The sequence below is a fragment of the Lingula anatina genome, chromosome 6, assembly GCF_051362555.1.
Source record: "Lingula anatina isolate TDL-2025a chromosome 6, LinAna3.0, whole genome shotgun sequence".
Taxonomy (NCBI): domain Eukaryota; kingdom Metazoa; phylum Brachiopoda; class Lingulata; order Lingulida; family Lingulidae; genus Lingula; species Lingula anatina.
Window position 1 is genome coordinate 4,868,830 of NC_141772.1, and position 24,024 is coordinate 4,892,853.

Genomic DNA, 24,024 nt, shown 5'->3' on the forward strand with positions numbered 1-24,024 from the left:
CATGGTGAGATATTATGTGGCATTATGGCATGTGTTGGCAATTACTCGACAGATTTGATTTCGTATTCATCCTTTTTTCCTCAAAAACTATTTTGGGATAGTAGCATTAAAAAGAAAAAAATTTGAAATACCAGAATAAAAACTGGGTTCAAGGTAAAAAAAAAACAAAAATGCATAAATCTTGGAAAAAAATAGATACTGTAAAATGTAAGGTGTTTAAAAGTTGTAATTATTGAGCATGCATTCATGAATTGAACTAACTTATTATGTGGTCTTACATCCATATTTATAAAAAGATTACTTCTTGGATTAGGACTTTGAAAGAGATCCAAGATGATTAAATAACAGTGGAATTACTATGAAACTTTTTGGAACATTATTTATTTATTTACTAAAACAGCAAAATTTCTTTCTTTCTTATTACATTGCATTGTGAGAGCAAAGTGCAAAGATAGCTATGAATTGATTTATTAGAACAAAGCATAAAAATTTTGATGAGTTTTAGATTGCTTTAAGCAGGAAGCATTCATTATGTGATAATGGAAATAGAAATAATGGAAATAGAGATCAGTCTAAATCTGTGGTGTTAGATGCTTTGATAATTTCTCTGGCATGATAATTAGTCTGCTAGGTAGCAAGGAAAGAAAAAAGATTGTATTTTGATTGTACAGTCTAATTGATGAAAATATGGAAAATTTGACTAAAATTAATATAGTTTTATTGTAAAATAATTTCGGCCATCCAGCAAAAAGAAAAAAAAAAAAAAGAAGCAAATTAGGGGTGGCACAGGGCATCTTCTTTGGTAATTCCCTATTAAAACATGTACAGTCAGGTAAAGCTGTCAGATGAAGTTGAGTGTAATGTACGCTATAATGTAGATTTCATTGCATGCTTCATTTCATGTGACAGCTTGCTATATGAGGCAATTTAAAAGTTATGAATATTGATGAGCAAGAATGAGACACTGTTGCTTGTAGAAAGTGGCTAGTACTTCAAAAGGATTTGACTGGATACGTATAAGTACTCAAAAATCAGTTTATAAATCAATGAGCTGGTGGGAATACCAAATAAGAAAGGGAGCAGCTAGAACTCCAAAGAAACAACAATGTTACTGGGAATTCTCATGACAATGTTACTAGGAATTCTCACGGGTGCTGCACAGCTCAGTAGAGCGTAAAATACTCGATGAAATCCTCTCAGCTGTGACATGGGCATAAATAATGCTATTTAATTTGGCATCCTACGTTAATGACCTCCCAGTTTGTTATAATTCTCTTGGCGCGCTGTTCTGAAACCAAGTGACAGGCAATTTTGTCCTTTCAACCCATGACCTCTGACCCTGGTCATGTGACTGACTTTATGGTACTTGTATTTTCAGTTATCTGAGTATAGTGGAAACGTTACCGACATACGGAATACACTACTATGAAGTCAAGGTAAGTGACTGGGTGGACAAGGGATGAGTTGATGCCTCAGAGAGAGAGAAAGAGAAAATATTTTCGCTTTATCATACTTTTAAGTGATGCCATCAATTCAGAGTACAGCAAAATATGTTTTGTGCCTATTATGCTGCATAGGAGGCAGTATGGTTCCTGAATTCATATCCTATGTCGCAAACTTCAGTTCCCGTGCCTTTTGGGCTGATAGTGGTGTGAAGGTTTTGAGTTGATATGTTTGATATTTTAGTATTTTTAGAATTTATATAGGGACCACGAGCTTATATAATTTACGTTTATTTTCAAGTTTTGTCTTTGGCAGCTCTCTTTTTAGCACCTCCAGGTATACTGTACAGTATGTATTAAGGGCACTTTTCCAGTTTTGCCTGTTTAAACTCTTTCAGCAGCTAAATGACTATTTAAACATCTCTCACTGTCACCAACTTTATGAGGAATTATGGAATAAAAAAAAACTGTCGGCAATATTTTAAAACTTTTCTTTAGCAACTACAAGTTCTCTTCAACAGTATGTTTAAAAAGTATCCTTGCTGACAGGAACATAGACTACATAGTACAGTAGTATATTTTCAATGCCTTTTAACATCCTCCAAAATGAAAATTGCATAAGGAGCGCCCTGTCTGTGTAATGGTGTAATATATAGGGGAATGCCTAGAGATATGTACCTTTCTATTATCCCAGCGGTGGCTGGGGGAAAACATACGCAAGTCAAATTTACCAGTCCATTGTTATTGTTTATACTGCATTTGAAATCGCCTACCAAATTTCCATTGCTGGCTGTGGACTCAGTAGGGTGAGTTTAGCTCAATGTACTGAATGAATTTATTTTTTGTGTCTGTGTGACGGCTGTTGAGTAATGATGTATTAACTGGAAGTGTGCTTGTATGCAGAAAAAGGAAATGAGCTTATGTCATATTTTTGCTCATTTTGTTTTGAAAAAGAATCTGCAGCTGACAATTTTTGCGTAGAATTTGAATTTGCAATAAGTGGTCAAATGCATTGGCGACATTGATTTTTATGAGAAAAAGGTGCTTTTTTTACTATTTTGAAAGGCTTAATATTTGATGGGTATTTCCATAAGAAGGGAATATTAAATGAAAATGATAGAAAGATTAAGCCCCAAGACTTAAACAGCCTCCTCCCTGATCCCTCCATTAGCTTATCCTAGTCAGCATAATAATAAAAATAATAACACATTCAAGTTACAGACGTCCAACGCCTCGCCATATTTTGTTAAGCCAATGAAAATATTAACCCAGGGGTATTTGGTGTATTCCGCTCTCCTCGCAAAGCAAACACACCTCTTTTTGGCCCACTCTGGGCCCCTTTAAAAGACCCCCTCAACCCATCAAATTGTGACTTGGACCTCTTTAAGAACAGGTAGTGGAGTGAGGGGAACCCTTTGTGTTCCAAGTGTAAAGCCAATCAATAAGCAGCTTTTGTGTGAGCAGAAGTCGAGGAATGTGCGTGTGTACAGTTATTCGCCACTGGGGTCTTATGGGTACGTGAGCTGTCCGATGTCCGCGTGATAGTTTAGGGATGGTTACTTCATTAATTGGCCATCTTTTAAGAAGAGTCTTTTGTGATTAGTTGCAGCCATTGATGAACTATAGTTTCAAGTACAGGCTCATGCAGCTTACTTGAACAAATACAGTGTCTTGATTACTGGTAAGTTTTATAGGTCTTCATTAGGGAGTAGAAAGTTACACAGTTGCTCAGTTATTATCTGGACCAAGGGGAAGATGTTTTTAACTTAAAATTCCATTAGATTTTGATGGAGATACATAATATAATTAATCAGTTAATTGATTAATTAATTGAGAGATAATGAGAATTAAACTGCCTTGGCGGGGGTCTGCACTTCCTGAGTGCTTCTCTAGTTCCTTAATGGGATAAAAGTACTTTATTACCTGATGGTCAACTCAAAGGGTACAAACAGGATGGTGTGACCAGGTACTGTAACAGGTATACTTCATCTACACCAGGGGGACAGGATATATATCCGGCTGGTGGAATGTTTATATATGTACATATATACACCAGGGGAGCACTGTGGTGCAGTATATTTTGTTTGTGCTGGAAGGACCTCTATATGTCCAGGCTACTTTCTAAAGTGTATATAGGAAGTCGATGGTAAACAATTCATTGGAATTCAGCCCACTCCTTTCTCTGTACAGTGTGATGGTGAAGAATTGCTGATAATACTCTGAGGAGAGAATGTGCTGAGAATATGACCGCAAGTAGGTGAGGATTGGCTCTAGGAAGTTGCACTCTGCAGTATGTTGGCTCTATATATGTATAGACTGGGGCATTCAGGGGAAAACACCCTGAGTCTTAGAGAAAATGGCAGAAAGGACTAGATCTTGAACATTTTGATAATAATGCACTTTTTTGGCTGTGTTTGAACATTAAGGGTGCAGTGTAATGTATGGGCTTTGTTAAGACAGGGACATTCAGGGTGTAACACCCTGAGTTTCAGGTTAAGAGGCCAAGGCAGGCATATCTGATACTCTCGGTGAAGAACAGCTGCTTAGGCTACACCTGAGGGTAAAACGACTTTACCCTCTTTGCATTGGAATAATTTAACTGCATGGGGTTCAGAGAGAAGCTGTTTACATAGCCAAGTAGATTTTTAGCTCAGTCTTGGTCCATTACAAATGGACGGTATGTATTTATGTATACTACATGGACATTTACTTTGTGAAGTTTAAACATTTCAGCTGATGGGGAAGGGAGGAAGAAGAAAGCGGTTACTGGCTGAATTTTAATAGGAGGGAGTAGGCATGATCAATAGATCTATGATTTGTTTCTGATTTAGGTTAGGTAAAGAATGTTTAGATTGTTGTGTGAGCCCATATGCAAATTCATAAGAATTGTATTCCAATACAAGTTTGAAAGATATGGATATGATCATAAATCTGCTGAAGGGTAGAGTTGAGTGACTTCATTTCAGTATGTTTTGGTGCCGTGGGTGAAATATTCCTCCTTGGAAGCAGTATGTGATAACTGGTCATTTAATCTCTTATAGTTGTGTATTGCAATTTCCTTAATAAAGTGAGAATATTCTGTAAGAAAAGCACAGTGGTTAAAATAAGCTCCAAGGCATGTAACAGTATCAGTTATTAGTGAAATGTCATTTTGGCTCATAGTGTACCTGTAATTGCATGGCGGCAATATAGAACAATGGAACCAGAGAGGAAAGTGTTGACACAGAAGCTTTCTTACTGTGTTGCTCATTGTAATCCTTTCAGTTCTTCACATTTGTGCAGGCCTGACGCACAATACTTTATGGTGAACAGCAATTAAATGCCGAACTTAGACTTTTCTGGCTAGGACCTAATATGCGATAGTGATCAGGGAAACCTGATAATCTCGCAATTGTGGTACAGCATTGCAATTTCCTCATTTTGCTTCTCGGGTGTCGTATCTGTAGGGTGTTTTTTCCTGCCTCCATTCACAGGAAGACACTACATTCGGGATCTTTTAATAAGTGGAGGCGTTGGTTCATATTGAGTTATAAATTGATTGTGCTTTATCAGTGGTTGGTTATCATGTATTCTGGTAGCCTTGTTCACAAAAGATTTATAGCAGTTACCTGTTCCTAATTTTTAAAAAATTGTCAATTTCTTACACAAAAATTGAAACTTCAGCACATTATTGGCATGCTGAGCACCTGCCAGCTTTCATTCAATCAACACATTGAGATGGTGCTAGCATTTTTTTAATGTTTTTATGTTATTTTGGAAGTATTTTATGCCTGATGTGAATATATCCATGTGAGACTTATTTCCAATGGGTTTGCCTGGTAGAACTTGATTCTCCTGAGTGGCTGACTTGATTACTATTGATAAAGTGTCGTATATTTTGTAGAAATTTCATCTGATGCCAGGTTTACCTTTGATACATCATTGATTGGAGTGAGTGTGTATGAATTGTCTGGGGTATCTGTGATTCTGTGAGGAGAGCTTGTTAAGTTCATCATTGATTTGGGTATAAAACTCTCTCTCTCTCTCTCTCTCTCTCTCTCTCTCTCTCTCACACACACACCTTGATATACCTTTCTTATTTTGAAGCTTTATTAAAATTTTTGTATATATATTCATTGCAGGATAAGACAGGTTTGCCATGGTGGCTTGGTCTCAGTCCTAAAGGTATAGCCCAGTATGACTACGCAGACAAGAGGACACCCAGGAAGGTACTGTAACATGCACACACACACATACGCACACGTGCTCAGCTAATAGATGTGGGTATTTTGTTGTTATATACATACTTTTTCTTTTATATAACAGTAATGTAAGCACATTCACATACACACACACACACACACACAGTGTAGAAATAAGTGCAATGTTGTAACAGTAAAACACAGCTGTTGTTTGCCTAAGATGTTGAAGACACATACTTCAGAACAATGATTTCTGACCTTTCTTATCCTTTTAACTGTAAAACGACTTAAAGGAAATCAATTCTTCTGCAACTGATACTGCATTCACATGGGTCCTACATCACCCTGGTTGAGTGCTTTGCAGTCTTGGTCTTATCGGTGTCCAGTGTAGTGAACAGAAACGAATATTACTGGTTCACAATCTGTTTTTTTTTTTTTTTTTTTTTTTTTTTTTTTTTGGTGGGAATAAGTGGGAGAAAGAGCAATAGATTTTTCCAATTCTTTGTCTTGATTTTTTGTATTTTTTTTTAAAGTCCTGGATTGTTTCAAGATATGTTTGCAATGCTTCCATTACTTTGATGGCATATAAGGTGAAGATGATTTTTGTGTGCTTTAGTTAGAACAACTGTTTTAATAAAAATTCTACATATTTCTGTTGGGAAAAAATAGAAACATTCTGGCTTCAAAGTTAGCTTTGCAGCCCCAGTTCCCTTGAACACTGAGAAATTAAATTCTTCATTGCTGGGATGGATTTAATATAATATACGTAATCCACTTATTCTGTTATGTGTTACATTGAGCAATTTTGTAATTGTAAGTTCTATTTCCTGTTTGGTGAGTAAACTAGTCCAAAAACAAAAGTATTTTGGCGTCAGCAGGTTTGGAATTCTGAATTGTCTCACACAAGAAGTATACTTGCCTCATTCTTTGAAATTTACTTTGTGGCTTTCTATTTCACCCATGATTAAGGCCATTATCACAGCAATAATAATGGTCATTGTTCGTGTTTAGTTTTCCTCCTATGTTATGCAAGTGCTGGCATCAGAGAGCAAATGATGTTGCTCTTTTTCTGTGCAGTTCGTTGGAAAGAACAAAAGAAGCATCAGGGCACTTTGTGCAGACTTGTACCTGTTACCTGTACAACTGAGAAATAGAAGACAAATCATTAATAAACCCTACCTTGCTGTGAATTTCCTCTGAGAAAAGCGTTACGTATTTTATTCATTTTCAACTATCTTAATGCAAATTAATTTCTTTTCCTAGAATAGAATAAAGATTTTTCTTTCCCCCCTTCTTGTACCTCTAGACATTGACTTCTTCTTTTTGGCTTCTGATTGATTCTAGGACCCACACATGATCAATAGCTTGTTGTGTAGGCATCAGTAGCACCAATTGGTCTCAGTGCTAGATAGATAAATGCAGGTCCCATTCAAAAGTGTGGCATTGGCTCTGGAAATTTGTCTGTAACTGGTTTGATATATGTCCATAACCAGTTAAATATAGGTCCTCACAGTGTTCAAAGATTGGCTTGGGTTCAGATTTAATCACCAAATAAACTGTGAATTAACCTTTTTTTTTTTTTTCATGTAAAATAATAAATATATTTGTGAAGTATCAGCTAGCTAATATTACCATTAATTTAGCCGTCTGAAGTCTGAAGCCCTAGTAGACTATGTCCATCTTGCTCTGCTTGGCAAAGATCTGGTTTAAGACAGTCATTGGTCACTTAATAATAATTTTTTTATTGTCTACTTGATCATGACCAGAATTATCAAGAGCACACTAGTAAGTGTTTGAAGCTTCACTTAATAAGTACTATTTCAGCAAGTTTCCTTTTCTTTAATCCCAGAAGAGACAAAATGTATTCACTGTAACTTTTTTTTGTGAAGAAATACAACCATATTTTCTTAAAGGTTATCTTTGAGGGCTGATTTCTTTTCAGATAAATTCTTCTGCTGTGGCATTTCAGCTAGCGATGTATTGCTTCCTCACTGGTATTTCTGTTTCTCTCTGTAGTATATTTGATCTGGAGAAATCAATAAAAGTTTGTGATATATACAAACATAACTGGTCCCTGAGGGGGAGTTTCCTCTTTTATTGTCTGTTATTTCTGTGGACATTGTGTGTGTGTGTTTCAGTGATGGGTCTCAGTTGATTAAAACATGTACAGGTTCAGCAGATATCTCTCTGGCACCCTGAGTATGCTGGTTATGTATGTGACTACCAAGTACCCAGCCTGCCTGTTTTTATAACAAGATTAGATGATAATGACGGGGTTGTTCCATAAAGTAAAAAATAAATGAACAGATAAAATAATATTAAAGTTTAAAAAACAGAAAAAAAAAACATTTCCAAAATTTTAGTCCACTTGAATCTTAGGTAAATCAGCAATAGTCCCCTTAAATTTTGGGATTTTAACGAATTATTTATTCATTTATCTAACTTTTTTTACAGATTCTGTTTTCGAATTACGTCCCTCTAACTTTAAAAACTTTCATGGCTTGGTAATGCCCATGAAGTACCTGCAGACTATCCCGATGGCACTCCTGCTAATTAATTTATGGAAAGGTCCATTGATTACTTTTTCCACTGCCCACAGGGCGGCATAGTAGACGTCTATATCGATCATCGCCTCAAAGATTTTTACTCCTTTTCTAAAAATAAACCAAATGAGTTACTTGTCTTCTTTTGAATGGGTAGATGCGCTTCAGAGACTTAAGTCAGTGACCTTAAAAGAGAAAAGGTGTCAATTTGAGCTTTTAGTGGATACTGTTTCTGCAAAAGAGGATTGCTTGAGTAGTTTAATGAAGTGGGTGTCAGGTGTGTGTATTGATTCTCATTGTAACAGCATAGAAAATTATTTCCAGCGTGAAAAATTGTTTCCCTAAGATGTAGTATTATGTGTATTTGATAACTTCATTTTAGTGTAATTCTTATATTTACTTACTTGTACTAGTATTATATTCTAATTGTAATAGATGTCTTTTTATGTTATATGCTAAAACTCTTGATTTTTTTCTGTTATTGCAGGTTTTTCCTTGGAAACAATTAGAGAATCTATACTTTCGTGATAGGAAGTTTTCTATAGAAGTTCACGATCCAAAAAGGTGAGTCTTTTTTTAATTTTTTGCTGATTTTTTTTTTTTACACTTATGATGTTTATTGGTTATCATGACAGTTGGTATGAAAACCACACAGGATTTTTAAATAAAACTTTTGCATATTTTAAGGGAGTTACTGCAAATATTGTTAAAAAAAAAAAAAAGAGGAAACGTCACGTGCTACTGTTTTCAGAAGATTAGTGTAGCATGTTTCAGTGACAGTTGAATAAATTGTTTTTGGAAACCTCACATTCATTGGCTAATAAAGCTTCACATCCTATTGGTAATTGTACCTACTGTCCAGTCAGAATTGAGATTAGAATCAGCTTAAGAAAGGAGGTGTCTCCAACCACTGTTCTATCTGCATGTGCCAATCATATGAAGCAAGACCACCGTTGCCTTGTTTGTCTCTCTTTCCTTCCTTACTTTCTCTTTTCATCTTTCTTCAATGTTGCCTGTAGTTCATTTTTGGTGTCGGAGCCTTACAACTGCACCCTGTTGATCAAGGGAAAACTCATGCAGACCAGATACTGCCAAAAATTCAAGCTATTTTTTTCTCTGCTGTAAATTTTCATCCACTCTGAAAATAATTCTAGAAACTCCTCATGGGATTTTGTTTTTCATTATTCATCATTGCCACATCTTGGATCTGTATCAAATTGTATCTTAAAAAAGCTTTTCGCACCTCTTGGTGATGGGGTAGATCAGCTGAAACTTATCTTTATCTTCAGGGCGCTAGCATTGGTTGAAAACCCATTTTACGGGAGTTTTGTATCAACAGAGTCAAATAGACAGTTGCATACACTGGACCAATGTTGGAGCTTACTACTGTTGGGGCAAAGGCACTCTGCTGCTGCTATTGTTGTTGATGTTTTTGTTGTTGCTGCTGCTTCTGTTATTGCTGTTGTCATTGTTTTAGATACTTACGTTGTTGTTGTTGTCATTGTTGAAAACAGCATGTCCAGTCCATTTTTCATTGCTGTTGTCCAGAATGGCTAAATTATCTGCCCTCCCCCTCCAATCTCCCCATCCCCCCTCCCATTCCTTCCTCATTTTCTGTTCCAAAGACTCCCACACAGTAAAGGCAATGTGCATATCAGAAGTGGGCTAATATCCGGGTTTATGTTGAGAAAGAAGTTCAACTAATTGGTGATATTTGTGACTTGTTTACATTTCTTGCTGTGCTAGCTTGAATAACTGAAGTGCTTGGGTTACGTCTTGGGACTAGCTAACATTTGTCATCTGTACTTTATAAGAAATACTAAAAATAGGATGAAAATAAGCTTTGAAAAGATAACTCTTCCTAAGATAATACATAACTAAGTCATTTTTATTCCATTTAAAGCTACACTTCCTTATTTATTGAAGAAAGGGGGTGCTAAATGACCAAACTGCTTAAGCTTAATAACTAACAACTAACCATTTGATTTTTGTTTTACCCTCCTTTAAAAAAAAAAACTTAAAAGGTTGTTATTTAACCAGGATTATTCATGTCATATTTAATTCATTAATGTTCTAAAACTAATTCTATGAGCATGAATAAGTAATGTTTACTATAGATTTTAATGAAAATAACTCAGATTTGTTCTTTAGGTTTCTTTATAACGTAGAAAAAAGGAAAGATGGAGGGAAGAAGTCATGTGACAATACAAGTCATGTGACAGTCACATGATTGGATATTCTTCCCAGGATGAAACTTATCCCCATGTCTCGCATTTACACACAGGGCGACCCCTGTAATGTTAAGTTCTTTATTTGTATGTGTCATGTGACAGTCATGTGGTCTACCCAGCTGCTGAGCGTCGTGTGATTATCACTTCGTACCTCTGGTCGATCTACTCTGAAATGTCCACTGACTTCCCTTCTCCATTCTTCTCTCATTCTGCATTGTACTCTTCACATTCCAAAAATAGGCACATTTTGTTGTAGTCCACTGGACGTTATTGGTCTCCGTCTAATTGGTCATCCAACGAGTTGGACAGTGAGTGAGAGGCACCTCTGACTTCTGAAAGCTATAAAATTATCAGTGAAATACAAGATTGCTCGCGCTGTCATTTTGCATATCCATTTTTTCCATTTCGTCAGGCTAATTTATCGAGCACTAGAATTTGAGTTCAAATTTATACAGTGCTTGGATGTGCAACCTGACAGAGCTAGTGATGTAGGCATTGTATCGCTTGTATTCTTTAAACAAAGTGAAGTGTTTCTCCCTCTGCTTATCTTATCTGAATGTGTATCACTTCTAGTAATTTGTATCATCTGGTGTTATTATCTAATTTTCATACTGAGAGGAAACACGACGTTTTGGATGATTTTGTTGTTTAAAGATTTTTCATTTCAGTACCCAGAAAGTATAATAATTGCTACTATTTCAGTCTTCATTTTATCCAAGATTACACTGTTTAATAGGGCCGAAGATATCAAACAATCTCTACCCCCTCTTAACTTGACAACCAGTGCAGTTCATATTTATCGTAGGATATGATTTTTCCTAGAACTGTTGGGTCACTAAAGAGTTCTACAGACAGAGACTTAAACCCAACCAGGTTCAGATTTAGATGACATCACCAGATATTTACGTCACAGCTTATTGGTAGCTTTTTCATAGGAAAATGTTGGTTGGACTATTGCTTGTGCTGAGACTAAACTTAGAAAATTTGATTGTCGGGTGGTGTCATCTGAATCCTAGCCAGGAATGGTTTAAGTTTGTGTTTGAATAAACCTGAACATTCGGGTCTGAAATAAGCATATGAACAATATTCATTGACAAAATTAAAAAGCTACACATTGTCTTTTTACTGCAGACAAAGAGAGTAAGTAAGAGTGTCATGAGTGTCTCTTTGTTCTGAGCAGAACTCTCACTTAATATTTATCGTTTCACTGAAATTTTTCATCATATTACATAATATAGAGGTAATTTCCTTTTTATTAATTCATTTTTCATTTATGGTCTGAGATTTTTCATTCTGTACTTTCTTCTCACCTATTTTAAATAAGTAAATAAATTTATTTTAAAAAAAAGCATTCATAGTGCCTTAAAATGTATCTTTGAATATGGTAACTCATCTCCTTCAGTGATATTTCTCATGAAAAACATCTTTTTTTTTATTCCCTGAAAAGAAATTTTCATTTTATTAGAGGTATGTGCATTGCCTATAAGTTTACCTGTTCAGTTTCCCTCTGCTCTCCCTAAAAAGCTATTCACAGAACTTCAGGACTAAAGAACAGATTTTAGAAGTGTACACATTCAGAGATCTAGAGCCAAGCAAGGGATAATATAATGAGACCGGCAAGCTGTGCCTATTTTTGTCATTGTGTTGTGTTTTTCGGTGCAGAATCATACATACGCTCAGCAGTTTCAACTTGTACGAAGACGCCATCCAGGAACCAGTCGACCAGTTTGACGAGCTCTCGGACGCCATATCTGATCCGACAACACAGTAAGTGAAACGTGAAGTGGACTGGGTTGACCATTGGCTGTCACTGTTTTGTTTTATCAGGATATTAAGTTTTTGTATTGGTGTGTTTTTAATGTGTGTTTCTCTCTCTCTCTCTCTCTCTCTCTCTCTCTCTCTCTCTCTCTCTCTCTCTCTCTCTCTCAATTTGATTCATCTCATACATTGACTCTATGATAATTCCAATATTCTAAACATAATTGCCCTTAAATTCAAGTGTGCACATATCAGCAGTCCAGGCACACACACAAACACATACACACCTGATATAAACCTCAAAACCTGAGTGGGGAGGCCTATTAGATTTGCCTTTCTAAACAAGTTACTCATTCATCATTTGGCAAGGAATTAAAGTAAATGTCAGAGCCAGAATAAGCGAGATTTGTAAACTTTACTTTTCATCCAAAGAGCTCGTTTACAGATTAAATTGGCCAAAGTCTCCATCAGAAGTACCCTCCTCAGTTAATAATTTTCCAGAAGTAGGGCTAAGTTGGTTTTTTTATTGAGCCCATAAGATGAATGACTAAATTCTGCCCAATTTATATTTTTAAAATGCCATGCTATACTGAAGGGGTGTAAATTAACTGAAGGACTTACTGCTACATAATATTTTTTTTATTTATTTAATAAATATAAGATTGTAGCAAGGCAAAAGGTATTAAAAATGTGAAGAAGCTCATTTACTGTGTTTAATAGCAGATAGTTTTGTTAAAGGCTTTGGCCTTTTAACCCTGATGTAATAGACTCAAGTTTTGTGCAGATCGTCCAGACATCATTCAGCAGCCCAATCTACATGGATTTATATTTTCCCTACAGTTTTATTGTGCAGGGTCTCATGGCAGTTGTTTAAATATTGTACACTTGTACTGAGTTCACAGCATGTGGTGATGAAATCAACTTTTGGCCATTTGAATTGGGTTTTGTAACCTCTGTTTAATTCATTGGGTGCCATATGCCATGGTATGTTGGTACCAGAGCCAGCCTGATGTTTGTGTGAAGTATCTTGCTCTGAAACGAACTGTGTGAACAGAATTGCAATATATCCAAGCCAGTAATCAAAGCTCTCAAAATAATGGATTACATTTCTTTATTAACCGACCTGACTTCTGGAAAAGGGCAAGAGTAACAACATCTTCTCAGTAATTTTCAAGATAAAATGGTCTCAAAGAAGAAATTAGATTTGAAAAAATAACAGATACAGTGCGGTATTTGAAATCTTGGGCTCTCTTTTGGCTCTGGTTATTATTGGTTTCTGGATGGAAAGATAAGCAAAAAAGGAACTTTTTTTATGGGTGGAGTTGCATCTGACATTACTCTCCTTAATCTCATGTTTTAGGCACCAATTATGCTGAAGTTGTATGAGAATCCAGCCCAAATTGACCGAATTGTAGCACTGACATTTGCAGAGGTCTTATCTTGTTATTCCATTAATAATGATGTTGAAAAGTGAAAATAGGGTTATATGTCTCTCTTGGACCTTACAACTTTCATGAGCAATTTTGTTCAGAGATGATAGCGCTCACTTTTGTTATTTAAGAGAAATATTATTTAAGGAAGTAATATTATGAGAAAGAGAAAAACAGCGAGCAAGAATTCTCAGAATCAGTCCCTGTTTTATCAGATGTATATCACAGTTTATGGCAAAAGAATTCTCTTCTAAATAGCATCTGAGAAAATGGCACAAGTTCTGACAGAGTACCCAAACTTATTAACATTAACACGAAATACTACTTTTCTCTCCTTAAAAATGAGATCAAATTAACCAGTGTTTTAGCTTTGCGTTGTATTGCTTTCTCATTCAGGGAGCCTGCTGAGATTCGAACTCCCTCTTTTAGTGCAGATTTCAAATTACATTTTTTTTTTTTTTTGTCTGCCACACACATGCAGTTTAAGTATAATTCCTGGAAAATGTTCTGTTTTAAATGTGTACTTGGTTAGTATTGATGTCTCATGACGAATCCTATGAAACCAGAACTTGGCAGTTCTACTGTACAGTTTAAAAAGGATTAAGCTTTTTCTCCCCATTCAAAGCTAGCAAGAGCATATACATTTTATCTCTATTCAATATATTTTATTATATTGGCATGATTTTGTGCCACCATTCTCCTCCCATCAGCTAGATAGCAGTTATCAGGAGTCTTCCTAGTTCCAAGTGCTGGCAGTTACTTGATAGTAAATGTAGTATTTTTTTTTTTTTTTTTTTTTTTTTTTTTTTTTTTTGAGGCCTCAGTGTAGGCTCGTTCAGACCAAGAATACGTCAGATTTTAGGTTCCTTTAGACCAGGACTAATTAAGATTTAGGTTTATTCAGAGCAGGACCCTGTAACTCGAAAGCATCGCGTATTGCGAATAGCGATATCACATAGAGGCTACAATGTATTATATGGGGTGAGTACGGGTGAGATATGGAACCAAGACACTTGTGCTCGGTTGCAATGCGCGATGCTTTTGAGTTATTGGGCCCAGGACTAATTTAGATTGATAAAATGAACCACAGAAACTGTTGTTCCCATTTGTTAATATTGATTGATTTTGTCACCATTCATAATTAAAGTGGACAGAATAGCTCTGGGATTCAAGGTTTTTAATACAAGTCAGATAAGCCTGCCTTAAACAACCTTTATCTGATTCTTTCAGAGTGTCAGTGAGTCGTCGCACATTTGGCCCTGGTAACGTGAATGTGTACGCCTGGTTTGCTGCCAGTGCGCTATTAACCAAGACAATATGGTCCATGGCGGTGTGCCAGCATCAGTTTTACTTAGATAGAAAAAGTAGTAAGGTGAGTTTCCTAAAGAACATAAAATGATGAAAATTAGAAAGATATATGAACACGGGCAACGGTGCACGTGGCCTTGCTTGCTAAAGGAAAGAGGAACGTTTGTTCTCATCTGCAGTGAAGTAACTTTATGTCGTATGACATAAACTTTTGTGATTTTATATTTCACTTTTAAAAGCTTTGACAATAACCAATTTCTGTTGTATATTTTTCACATATGTCAAGCGAATAGATTCTTTATTTATTTATTTATTTATTTATTTATTTATTTATTTATTTATTTATTTATTTATTATTTCAGGCTCACCTTCCATTTGTCCGTAGTATGACAGAGCTGGCGGCAGAGATCTCTCAGAGCACGTCCTCTCTCCCGGGGTCGGACGGCTCTTCCTTGGGGATACGGACCAGTAACAGCTGCCACAGTCTGTCCAAGATCTCTAATTCGTCCAAATCAGATCGTAAGTAGTTTGATTGGTGGATGTCTGTGCTGGAGAACAAGCTTTTTTTTTTATTTATTAAGTTTTAGTAGTATTACTATTTTATTTTACCACCAGTGTGAGAAATGGAGGCACACATGGCTTTACCTGAAAATGTTTATAATTATGTTTGTTTTGAAATCGCTCTCAGATTTATGGTGTTTTTTTCATGCCTGTGTGTGTTTAACAGTAATCCGCTTGCTGGTCTTATTAGATGCTCTCAGTTTACTGGTATTGATATGCTAGAATTTCCTTTAACCATGGTTTAGAGTAGTTCTGAAGTTATCTGAGGATAGTTGTTCGTTATGATGCAGGTTACCAACTCATGAAGTCATTAAGGTGTGCCTCTCTCTACTGCATGTGGTGATTTTAAAAGACTTACCTAAAACTGATTTTTGTCTGTATAAGTAAATAAATAGTTAGTTTTATGCCTAAGTAATGTACCAAGTCTTGCTAAACAGTATTAAAACCTATTGGATAGGCATTTCCAGAGGCCGTTTCTGCCTGCTTCCTATTTTTCTTGCAAGAATTACCCCCCCCCCCCCAAAAAAAAAAAAAAAAAAAAGTTAGCGCAAAGATAAGAGAGGGAAGCACACTGCACTAATCAACTCTTTCAATCTTTCAATCGTGGTCAGACTAATAAAAATGACTGATCACAAGATGTCCACTCATGTCTGAAAAATTATCAGCAATATTTACTGATACTATGGTTCTAGTATTGCTGTTTTTATCTCTGGTATATTGGAGACCAGTAGAGAGAGAGATCCAACTGTTCCATCAGTCCCTAGTTATCAAAACAGATAATTTTTTTTTTTTTTTTTTTTAGCACATTGAGTTAGGATATCCTTTGGAAACATTATAAAAAATCTTCATTTTTTCTTTGTAGTTAGTTGAAATATTGTGCATTTGAGTTTATGTATCTGTTGTTGCCATTTTTTAAATGAAATGTAAAATGAAGGCATACTGTGCACTGTTTGTGTTGATGAAAAATTAAGATTTTATCATTTTTATTTGCCACATATCTAATTATTGATTTACGGAAAAGTTAACACAATTTCTAGAGATGTACTATGAAAAAATATTTGTAAGTTCAAAAATAGTATATTTACATATCGCCACTTGTGGGTATAAATATCTGTATTTTCATTGTAAAAAAATTCTTGTTATCAACATGACATTTTGTTATCAACAACAAACCCTGTATCCTGTTGTGCATTTCTCAAGTAAGGTTTGTTTTTTTCTTATCCATGGACTTGGCATTAGTAAATAGTTATGGTACCCAGTCATGGATATTACAAATAGGGAATTTGAAATACTGTCACAGGGCCCAAAAATTATTGATATTCAAGCCCAGAAATGTTGATTCTCTGAGATGTAATATAGAAGTGGCTAAAAAGGAGATCATGATTAGCTTGAATCAACAGATGAAGTTATGAAATATTAAAAACTCCACTGGAATAGCCTGTCTTGTTTAGTCAAGCTTTCAGAGGCAGAAGAGTTTCAGGAACACGCTGCTCTCTGCTGCATTCCCTGGATAAATTGGATTTTACTGAGCTTCAGCCACTAAATGGATCCTTTGAGTAAATTGGTTGTGTTTACAGTAAGGAGGTTTTTCTTCACATGAATTGGATTAACTTTGGAGTAGCTTCCACAAGGTTCCTTTCACAGAAGATGGTTAATTCTGCATGGAGATATGAAGACATGAATCACAGGCTGTGCAGAAGATGATAACACGCTGACGTTGATTTGAAAAGAATTGGAAGAATCCTTTCCTACCGAAATCATATTATTTGAATACCATTATCTGGGATACAATTTATTATATTTCTTATTCTACAAACAGAAATAAGCTTTAGTGGAAGTTTCCATTACTTGGGTTAATAACATTGTCGCTATAATGCAGCACAGTGCCATGGAGAACCTGAACAACAGCCAATGAAAGAATGAACTGTTCTGTTAAAAACATACCTAATAGAGCGTTTATATAATACACTGATACCCTTTTGTCAAGATGGAATGATGAATAAGGGAATCCAGTTCAAAGTAATCATAATATTATGATGGATAGTGTGCACAGTTCATAGGTTGAATGTGTGATACAGATATGATGCGCATGATTTGTGTTTGTAAACTTCTTACAGGGATTGGAATTCATCGGTTTTAACTAGGCTTTGGCTGTCAGTGATTAACATATATTCATATGCCTCTTTTACCCATTTATATGAATTTTTCTTGATCAATTTGAAAAAAAAAAAAGACTTCGTGATTTCCGTGTAACTGTAAGACAAGTTCCATATTTTTATTTACTGTGATGATGTAATTCAGCGACATTTTTATTGCATGGCATTTCATATTAATGGTTTTTCAAAAGTATTATCCTTTCCTGCTCTTTCAGTGACCACTGAGCAACTAGAGATTGCACGTGCAGCACAACGTGATATGTATGCCGCGCTGAAGGCAAGAAAAGAAGCCTTAGAAGAGGCGCTAAAAAAGAAGACTGCAGAATTGAAGCTACTATGCATAAGAGAAGGGGTAAGTAGCCTAATATCTGGTTGTATACTCTTGACTATTATATGAGGTTGACCACAATGTGATATGATAGAAACTGAGTTTACACCTAGCAAGTTTGTTTGTAATTGTTTTGGCACCTAAAGGTACTATATGGTCTTTCTCTCACATTTTGTACTGGTACACAATAACAGTCAATTAAATCTGAAATCTGCATATACTTAGTACTGTAGAAGCTAAATGTTAAAAGTATAGTCGGACTCCTATGAATGTAAATATACAATCATAATTTTACCACCAGCACAAATATTAATACATGGGTACCTAGAAATGATGAAACTATTGCACGTGTGCAGCCTGTGCACATGGTGTATCAGGAAAACTGCATAATATTTGACATACCCAATACTGTATTAAAAATATATATCTGTACTCAGAAATTATAGAACAATGCTGTGTTTTCAGGACCTCACTGGGGAACTGCCCCCAGAGACCCCTCTCATTCCTGGGGAAATGGTCCCCGTTGTCAGGAAAAGAATGGGAACAGAATTCTCTTTGTCCTCAAGAATTATTAATACTGACAGGGATGAGGTAAGGGCTTGTAAAAAAACACCTTTCTGATTGGCTTATATTCAACGAATTGGACATGGAATATTACAAACGTCAGAAGCAGATGTGGCTGTTCCAGGAAAAAAGTTACTTTTTAAAAAGTTTGAGTTTTATAACATCTTTGGTATTTTTAGGCTAGAAATGTGGTGTGAAAGTAATGTTTGAGGTGAAGCTTTTTCGTAGATATATTTAGATCAAGTAGTGGCTGGAATTTTTACATTTATCTTATTACAAATGATTCCAAGATTGTTTTATGTCTGTGTTCTGTGAAGTACATATTTAATCACAAAAAAAAAAAAATGTTGAGAAATCAACTGGTTTGACCCTAAACTTTAAATTATGCATCATGCTGCACACTTCACTTTTATCACCCAAATTGTAATACTGAATTTTTCACAGCAGATGTGCATGTACACTTTGAATCTTTCTGAGGAAGAAACTTGTAAAATGCACCACTAGGACAGGGTTGCCAACATGTTATGTTTCTCAAAATTAAACCTTTACTTTAAAAGGATCAACAAAAGAGAACCTGAGCACTGATGTCATTGTTAGTCAAATTATTTTCAGGATATATTGAAAAAAAATTGCATAGAGTTGGCAAGCCTTCCTCTTCAGTGCTGGAAAAACACTTTATTCCACCCTGTCAAAAATTGTGTATATTTACTTCCATTTTCTATTCACCAACATACTTTCATAAAGTTAGATATGATATAGATACTGAGGAATAGTAATGACAGTGTTTTGATATTCAGATGTTTTTACATAAGTATACTTTTCAGGTAACACATTTACAAATTAACATACGATGAAAGGGGAAGGTTGATTTATTAGTTTTTACATTCCTTAAGTATTTTAACTTTTTGATTACATATGATATATGGAAAATAGAAGGGCCTGGCATAGTTTTGTATATAATATGTACTGCGTCCGGTGTTATAGTGTGTTTGTGTGTATTTACTATAACAGTGACTAACTGTATGACACATGCTATTACTGGGACAATGGGGTTGAGTATCGGGTAATATTAGCACTTATATTCATAAAAGGACTTAATGTTGGGATTAACCCCAGGGACACCAACTTTGTAGTAGAAATATTGCATAGTTGCAACCACTAATGAGTTTGTAAATGTTTTACAGGCATAATTTACACAAAAAGGCTGATCATTTAGGCTTTCGTGATAGTAAGAATTCATATATAACCTATGCTAGAAATTTATGTCTTGGACAGGTCATATTAGAACAGAATTGTGCTGAAATGCCTGACAAGCAAACCATAACATTGCCTGATAGAACTGATCTGCAAAGGAAAAGAGGACAAAGTTTCTGGACATTTCTTTTTGTTTGGAAGATTATAACATGAGCTACATGTGTTGCCATTTTTTTCTTCTGCAATTTCTAGGAAGAGGATGAAGAACTAGCAAAACTAGAATTAGAATTCGAGCTCCAGAACCAGATTACAAATGCAGCACTTAAATTGGCCAAAGACACTTCTGCTGCTAAAAGTGTTCGAAAGAGCCGGAGACAGACATATCAGAAATCTCGAGAAAAGGTTATGGGCCTTCCATTTATGATTTTATCTTGCTCTAGTTTCTTCTCCTGAAGACACAGACAACTGGAATTCTTCTGCATTCTCTTTGTTCCATTCTGGTTTGAAATTACCATAGAGGAGGAGTACTTGACTTTGGGTCAAACTCTTAATTTGAATCAAGATTTGGCGTTACAGTCAATTTCTGCCAATGACATTGTATTTGTCATCATGGAAATACTTTCATTGTGGAAAAAAAGATTTAATGTGGCAGTCTAATCCAAAATGAGTACAGGATAAGATTTCCAGTGAAGAATTAAATACAAATATTCACTTCTTTATGTAACAGATGGGACACAGAGAGTGCAGATAATGAACCAGTGGAACAAAAAAGTTTCAAAATTGTTGTTTAAAAAGTCAGTCTAATGGTGCTGTCAGAAAAGTTAGTGAACAAGTGATGATGTGGTAAATGAGGAGAAGAAGGAAAGTCACAAGGCAAAGATATAATAGAACCTATATGCATGTCTCCCCATGCTACTAATTGTCACTATCATACTAGAGAATGCTGCATGCATATTCCCTGCTAGTTCGTGCGATTCAGCCAGATGATTAAAAGTATTTGGCATGGGAATTAATTAAACAAATATCCGTATCTACCACTGTGTATCTAAGCATGGGTAAATAGTAAAAAATTTGTGTTTTTGTTAATTTTTTTGTGAACCATTTTTCATTCAGGGGGAAGATTTTGTTTCATATTTCCTTTTTTAATGTTTCAGCTCCAGGATATTGAAAAAAGGCTTAACGAGATGAAGTACAAGAAAGGCCAGGCCCTAGTCAAGCATCATCAGCCGTCCTTAGATGGTATGCGCATATTTCAGCTTTCAACCAGAAGTAGTAGTATGAAAACTCCTGCTCACAATTTAAAAAATTGTCAAGGTTTTTATAGTTTATTGTTATAATTATTTTATCTTTCTTTCATTATTTATAGGCTTGATCACTCTGATATGTGATTTTAATGACAATTTTATTATAGCAGTGGTATTGTGGAATTGTGATCAGTTGCAATGAACATTATATTTTCACTTTATTTTTAGATGAAAGCATTGGCACAGCAGACAGTGGTAAGTTTTCATTTTACTGACAGCCATGTATTACATATTTATATAACTCCCAGGGTCATCCATAGTGTTACAAGATCAGAAACAAGCTAAACAGACTTGGCTCCTTCAACACAATTGGAAAGACGGGTTGAGATGGATTTGTCTCATCTAACCCAATGGCTTTGATGCTATGAGACGTTTGTCTTCCTCAGCATGTTGGCAGATAATTTTCATTTTTTTTATGCATGTCAGAAGAAAAAAAATACATTGAATAATATATCTGCTTATTAACATTGCATGAACATGTATATATTATATACCCAAGATAATACTGTTGCATGCTGGTAATTATATTGCTGAAATGGATACTGGGGAAAAGTGGTTTTAATTCGAAAATTAGTAAAATCATAGAGTCAGATGGTTTCATTTGGTGCACAAGAAAACATTTAAGGGGAAAAAAAAGCAAGGTGATTTATTCTGAATTCTCTGATATGGAAATTTGGTATCTGAACATATTTTCAACCACTCTTCCCTATGTCCTGAAACTTATATAAGATAAATTTACATTGCTTGGGATCTCCCAGAAGGGAGACGGAGGGACAACAAAGTAGTGCATGTTTGTTTCAATTTTAAGTTTCACTAGATCGCCAGAGTATAAAAAGTGAAGCCAAAAGTGACAGTGCTAGTGATATTAGTGCCAAAACACAGGAGTCCGAGAAGTCCGCTGGTCTGACTTCCCTCTCGCGACTCCAGGCATCAGTCGCCAAACCTCCTAGTTCAGACTCCGATAAACCTCCAAGGCCCCCTAAAACATTCCGACTTAAAAACCTCAAAGATATATTGGAAGAGCCAGAGAGTGGGACCTCAAAGAAATTGAGTCCTGTGAATCTTACAAAGCCTCACTCTGACCAGAACATGGCATCAAAGGAGAACAGTGGAAGTTATTCGGTTTCTGCTGCGCTGCTGTGTAAAAAGAAACATGGGGGCAATGACACAGCAAAGACTGTCAATGCTACAGTGGTTGAAGCAAGTGATAAAGAAAGTTCTAAAAGTAGCTCAAAGACAGGTGACCTTTTTGAGTTGGCGTTTGAAGTGGCTTTGGAGTTTGCTTTCATGAATCAGGGAATAGTTGGGGATTTTGAACCTGAAATGTAGAATTTAGGTGGCATTGCTGTGGCTTGCTTTCAGAGCACCTTATATTTCAATCTGCACTTTTCTTCTCTGGTATTGCATGCAGCGTATGTTGCCATTTGAGATTGCCTACACATGAACTTCAACACTGTATTCCTATGAAAGGAAATAAGTTTGATGTTTGTTTGAACATTAATTCATTGACTCTCTTTTATCACAGAATTTGTTTTTGTGTGAAAAGTTTCACTTTTTGTTTGATGTGCGATGGCAGAAATTATTGAGTAAAAACAGGGTTGTGTAAAGTTCTTTGGTTGATTTAGAAGTGGTTTCTCACAATTTCAACATCAGCATCAGGAATTTGAACCTCTAACTTTCGCTTCAGCGCAAGAATGCTTTAGATACGTAGTTATGGCTCATAATCAGCGTACATTTAAAGATGGGCTGGCTTATTTGAAACAATACATTTGAATAACATAATTGTTTTTACAAATTCCACTTGTTGAGATGATATTTTGAATTTGATGTTTTAGGTTGGTAAAGGTCAAATCATTTATTTTTGAAGCAATAATATAAAATCCAATATTTATTGACGAATAATATGAAAATTAAATTTTGTGAAATATATATATCCATGCATTTTAGTATTTTATTAATTATATTTCTTGCTGGATAACATAGATATATATATATCATATTAAACTAACACCTTTCATCTTTTTAACTTCAGAATCAGAGTACCCATCACCATTCACGTCTCCAGCGGTGCAGAGAGTACACAAGGACCATCCTAAGGTTACAGTCATAACTTCTCCTAAAGTAAATATTTGGCTTGTGCATGTCCCCTGTGTCCCAGGTGTCACCTGTCTTGAAAAAATTGGGGAAAGGGGGGGGGGTGGAGAAAAATTGTGCTGGGGACTTTTGTCGAGTAAAGTCCTTTTGATATTGTATTCGGTACTGTGAAATGTATGGTAAGCTATTATCATATATCAAAGATATTTTTCTTTCGGAAAAATTCACAAACCTTTGTTGCTAAAATTGATGTTTTAGTCTGCCAGCCTCTTTCACGAGAATGTGATAATTCTTCACATTATAATGTGTGTTGTTTTGGAACATAAAACTGACATTTTGAGGATATATATATGTATATTGACAAAATATTTTGACAGGTGACACTTGAGGCACCATTTGTGACCATTGACTGGTGTGTACATGCCTAGTTCTATTTTTAATTATTTATTTATTTTGCTTACATTTTTTCTTCTCTGGGAGAATATTTTACTGCAATATTTGAGAAATTGAGAATTTAGAGAAAAGACCTGTTTACTTATCAGGTCAGAGGGTAAGTGTAGTACACACCAGTTCAGTGGCACAGTTCTACATCCTTGCAACCTTCTTTACCATCATGGTCTGTTTTATTTGGTGACATTTGTATTAATTATATGGTTTTCATATCATTAACTGTTTGCCTCCATTACTACTATGGGCTGAACTAAACAGAGAAAAGGTTCATCTTGTAGAGGTGATTTATCTGTTCATTTATTTTCTTTGTTTATTATTTATTTATTTTTCATTGGGGCTGAATGACAAGTTGACTTTTTCCTGGGGGGTGGGGGCATGCTTAACCCTGCTAAAGCAACTATAGATGTGGCATTTTCAGTTTGTAGACTGGAGCTTTGCTAAAACTGGCAGCAACAATTTTTTGTCTGCTAGACAATGTCA

The 24,024-nt window shown here is 35.5% G+C and overlaps 1 protein-coding gene and 1 long non-coding RNA gene across 15 annotated transcripts in view; one reads left to right on the forward strand and one right to left on the reverse strand.

The window, feature by feature from the left end:
- LOC106154771 (uncharacterized) overlaps window positions 1-24,024 on the forward strand; it is a 112,678-nt gene that overhangs the window by 76,923 nt on the left and 11,731 nt on the right. For 9 of the 13 annotated variants that reach the window (XM_087015678.1, XM_087015679.1, XM_087015671.1 and 6 more), the window contains 13 exons: window positions 1,379-1,436; window positions 5,564-5,650; window positions 8,654-8,730; window positions 12,060-12,164; window positions 14,816-14,957; window positions 15,256-15,412; window positions 17,826-17,962; window positions 18,404-18,529; window positions 19,949-20,098; window positions 20,851-20,935; window positions 21,169-21,195; window positions 21,809-22,240; window positions 23,033-23,121. In XM_087015678.1, coding sequence (XP_086871804.1) covers window positions 1,379-1,436; window positions 5,564-5,650; window positions 8,654-8,730; window positions 12,060-12,164; window positions 14,816-14,957; window positions 15,256-15,412; window positions 17,826-17,962; window positions 18,404-18,529; window positions 19,949-20,098; window positions 20,851-20,935; window positions 21,169-21,195; window positions 21,809-22,240; window positions 23,033-23,121 — 1,672 coding nt within the window. The remainder of the gene's footprint in view (window positions 1-1,378; window positions 1,437-5,563; window positions 5,651-8,653; window positions 8,731-12,059; window positions 12,165-14,815; window positions 14,958-15,255; window positions 15,413-17,825; window positions 17,963-18,403; window positions 18,530-19,948; window positions 20,099-20,850; window positions 20,936-21,168; window positions 21,196-21,808; window positions 22,241-23,032; window positions 23,122-24,024) is intronic. The other 4 variants (XM_087015672.1, XM_087015677.1, XM_087015681.1 and 1 more) reach the window with 4 other exon arrangements.
- On the reverse strand, window positions 7,118-9,942 carry LOC147761037 (uncharacterized). 2 transcript variants are annotated; one of them, XR_015335125.1, is made up of 3 exons: window positions 9,652-9,942; window positions 8,146-8,277; window positions 7,118-7,649 (listed from the first exon to the last, which is right to left on the reverse strand). It is a non-coding gene; the product is annotated as an uncharacterized LOC147761037 (long non-coding RNA). The 2 variants fall into 2 exon arrangements; XR_015335126.1 differs by lacking the exon at window positions 8,146-8,277.